At 38.7% G+C, this 4,266-nt stretch overlaps 1 protein-coding gene across 1 annotated transcript; it reads right to left on the bottom strand.

Moving 5' to 3' along the window:
- Positions 1–1,249: 1,249 nt before the first annotated feature.
- Positions 1,250–3,924, bottom strand: LOC121874576. Its single transcript, XM_042378774.1, has 3 exons — positions 3,845–3,924; positions 2,505–2,619; positions 1,250–1,925 (listed from the first exon to the last, which is right to left on the bottom strand). Exons 1-3 carry the CDS (start codon positions 3,868–3,870, stop codon positions 1,719–1,721), a joined length of 348 nt encoding a protein of 115 aa, XP_042234708.1. The 5' UTR covers positions 3,871–3,924; the 3' UTR covers positions 1,250–1,718.
- Between the last annotated feature and the right edge of the window lie 342 nt (positions 3,925–4,266).

Here is a 4,266-nt window from a genome sequence, read left to right as displayed (position 1 = left end):
GAAGTTGTACATTACAGCAGCAAGGCAAGCTCCCGATTCTACAAATTCTCCTAGACAACTGGGAAGCATTTCACAGAGCCAAGTACTGGAAACTATTGCTCAACTGATGGACTGAAAGGTGCCAACTTATCTCGTAAATTTCTCAATCTCTGAGTATAGCGATCAAGAGACGAGTGTGTAGGAGGGTAATACTGCCTCACTGATGTTCCAATTGTCAAAGAGGATTTGTTAAAGTGGAATTTTCTCGCCTAACTAAAAAATTCTTCATACTGAGAAAGTAAACTCGATATTCAGTAGAGAGAAGTTTGTCTGCCATATATCAAGTAACTTACACTGATGATAACTGTTCCCTTGACCCTGTGATCTTAACTCTTTGGGTCATTTGATAACTAAAGAAATTATCGTTGTATTGACCCTCTTTAGAGTACAGCGAGTAGGCTTTTGTTTTCTAATATTAATGAAAGTTGTAAATGATGTTACTTTTTTACATTATTTGGTCATCTTATTTTCTTCTTCAATTTTTAAGAGATTCTAGAAGATTAATGTAGGATTGACAGGTGTGTGAACAAGATAAGGCCATATCTTACCTGTGATGGGCGGTACACTGACTTCATTTGCATATATATCTTCTATTTATACATTTTACTCGCCTTTGTTTTTGTGTTTACTTAAATTAATCATATTTCTTTAAATTTTCGTTGATTTCTTGTTTGTTTGTTTTATTTGTTTTAAATTCTCATATTTATTCATGATTTCTTAAGCTTCTCCGCCATTGATCATTCTATTTATTTTGTTTATTTTATAGTTACGGAAGCCAAACAACCTTGTCTATAATTGGTTACTTAAAGGAAGTGTAAACATAAGGTATAATTTCACAATGTGGCTCACGACTTTAGCTCAGGTAAATATTGAGTACTCACACAATGCTTAGTTAATGACTATCTCCCCTTAATAAAATTTGCTATACCAGAATCTAGCTTACTTAACTCGAGCTACAATACTTTAGGGCATAAAAACACAGATCCTGTATTTACTGTGTTAACATTTGCTAGTCTAAACAAACAAAAGTGCATAAGTCATAAATGGTATTATATATTTTTTTTTAGTTAATTTAGTCTACTTTCAGACACCGTTAGATGAAGAAAATCACTGGCGCTGAGGAGTTATTTTATACCCTATCATCTTGTACGCTGCGATTTTGTTCGGTGGTGTTTCATCAGGTGGGAGTTCGTTCGATGGGATTTTGTTGTTGAATTTTTTTTTTAATTTTCAAATGGAATCTGTCCACTTCATATCTTGTTGTGAAAGTGTTATTTGGTCCCTGTACCTTCTGGGATGTCGAGGAGGAAGCATCATCACCTTGTTGTCGTTGGTGGACGCCCCAGGCCAGACTTAACCCACTACAGGTCCCGACGGCAGCATCAAGGCTCACTGGAACACAGACAGGGTTCCTAGGGAGTTGTACTTTCATTTTCGTCCATTAGTTTCGGTGTTAAGGAAACACATCTAGTTATGATAGGCTGTTTCAACACCATTGTAACTCCCAACTTGGTGGTGAAGCTTGATAAATTAGATGCGTTCAGGGACGAGGGACATTTACTTAGGATTTTTTTTAATTATGACATGTTTGAGACAGACTGCAATTTTAACAAAGATTCTCAAAACAATAATTTTCTGTGCTCAGGAGCATGGCTGGTCGGTCCTGGAGAGTGGTGAGGTTACAGTTCATCTCTCAGGGCAACCTTGACAGGTTTGCGTAGAGGTAAGTCATCGGAGTGACCAGGAAGTGGGGTGCCCCTTGTGGCAGTGAAGGACTGCCTCTCTCCCTGCGTGGCCCTCAGCCAGTGGTGAGCGAGGCGAGACACCTTCTCCGGGTGCAAGATGACGTTCTCCAGTAGCGGCAGCGATGACCAAAACTCCCGAACCTGGTGTAAGACAGAAAAGAAAATGGTAAAGACGAGGAGACGGGGAAAGAGTGAAAGAAGGGGAAGGAATATGAAGGGTACAGTAGTAGTGTTAGTATTGATGCCCCAAACCTTGTTAGTATAGTTTAACAATATTCCCAAACCTAACCGTATAATAAAGTGATTGGTACCCGAAATATAATAATAAAGTGATGCCCCAAATCTTTATCTTGATCAAGGTTCAGAGACAGGGTGCTAATAGACATTCTCTTATATATACCGTAATGGCTATTTACCGATTATATCAGAGTTTGACTTGGTAACAATGATGTAGGCTAAACATAATAAAACTACCTGTATAAATGAATAGTATCAACATTAACCTTACCTGATCCGAACTAAATCTAGCCGAATCGAACCTGACTTTGTCAAATTTACTATTGTTAAAATATAAGCAAATGGCATCTTCAATTATATAAAAAAATACCAATTTACAAATGGTGAACAAATTCCAATCCCTGCACTAACGCAGGTGGGACTTCATTAATCATCTACCTTTAAAATATGAGAATATTATTAACAGTAGTGGGACTCACTCACCTGGTGCCTAGAGTAGCGAGTCATGGTGGGCTCCACCTTCAGCTCCAGGTGTTGGTTGTTATGCTCACTGAAGGGCCCCCATCTGAACCCCAGTGAATCGTCGGGAGTCGGGTTTCTAAAATAGAGAAAACGAAGTTAGTTTCAATATAATTTCCATTCAAGGGAAATTTTTAGGAAAGTATTAACAACACGTTATTTATTTTTAGAAAGTCGTGAAAGTGTAGTTTTGTGTGTGTGTTTTTTTTTTTTTTTTTAATGAGAACTAAGAAGGTTTGAATATACCGAATTTCTTAAAGGAAAGCAGTGAATCTGACATTTTTTAATAAAAAATTCGGGTATATTTATAGTTTTCAAAAGGAGTCACAAACGTTTAAATGTAGTTTATTGAAGGAGAGAGTCCAGAGGTTTCATTCATTCAAAACTGCATTCATATAAAACGTAACCGAAGCTTTACAAGGAAACTTTCATGATTCGCATAAAGAATACACACACACACACACACACACATGTAATTAGCCTGAACTAAACTAAACATTAATTTCATCTCGTAATCAAAGAGCCAAGTCTTCATTACATGTTATTGGACCTGTTATGTGTGTGTATGTGAGTGTGTGTGTATGTGTACTGCTCCTCTGTTAATGGCTGTGTTGTTGTGTTATCGAGGTTCAACATTTTTATGTGATCTTGAGTGAAACGTGTTCCAGTGATTCATGTTATCTTGGGTCTCTGCATCTCTCCTCTGGCCTCCACCTTTTCCCCTTAACACTTCCTTTCACTGCCAACCACCTCTTTGGTTTTCTACACCATTCCATTGCCCTCTCTCTCTCATACAACCCTCCATTATCTCCCCTCCTTCTCTTCCGTCACCCCCACCTCATCTTTGAGATTAAAACGGAGATTCGCTTTGACCACTCAAGGCTAACACCTGACTACCTAATGAGCCAAGGCCTACCCAGTAAGCGATGACTGCTTGGTCCCCTGCACTATTAAACACTTACTTAGGAGGTGGCATCTCTCCGGGACTCAGGAAGGATGGTTACTAATGACTATTCTGGTTATTGAGTAAATGTCTCATTTCCAGAGGCTGAATTTTTAACTTTATAATTTCAGAAAATATAACGTAGCATTAAACTATTTTGCCATAGTCAAATATTATAAGTATGTGTTTTTTCTGTGATTTTGTTGGGTATTATTATTTCTAAATTCAGTAAAACCATCGCATTCTATCTGTTACAACACCAGACGAACTATATACAAATAATCAATCAACCACCTGCTCTTCTACACCTCTAGTCCTCTCCATCACTCCTCCGCCAACCTCGCGACCAACACAATATTACCCGGTGGCAGCAAAGTTGATCCACATCTTGATGATAATATCACTCAGCCGGATGTCGTCATCTCTCTCCAACGGGGGGAAGAGCGACGCAAGCAAATTTGTAGATGTAGAACAGGTCGTCACTATGACCTACCCTGAGGACAGTATGAGGCAAGAGTTACTGGTGGCACTTTGATGGGCAATGGCGTCACTCGGCAACACTTTTGCATTTATTAACTAAACAATGAAGACTATGTCGCTTCTGTGAAAGCTCAAATCTTAAAGCATTTTGCTACGCGCCTGTTGCGGTAGAGTTCTTGTTCCAGAGAGAGCAGTCTCAGCACTCAAGAGAACACATCAGTTCTCTTGAATGTTAGGCACACAAACGCAATATCGTATATTAGGTGATCGAAAAGTCCCTGGACAACTGCGATAATTAACACC

The sequence above is a fragment of the Homarus americanus genome, unplaced genomic scaffold (assembly GCF_018991925.1).
Source record: "Homarus americanus isolate GMGI-L3 unplaced genomic scaffold, GMGI_Hamer_2.0 scaffold34360, whole genome shotgun sequence".
In the NCBI taxonomy this organism is placed as follows: Eukaryota; Metazoa; Arthropoda; class Malacostraca; order Decapoda; family Nephropidae; genus Homarus; species Homarus americanus.
Note: the sequence above shows the minus strand (reverse complement) of the source record. Positions and strands in the feature narration are given on the sequence as shown.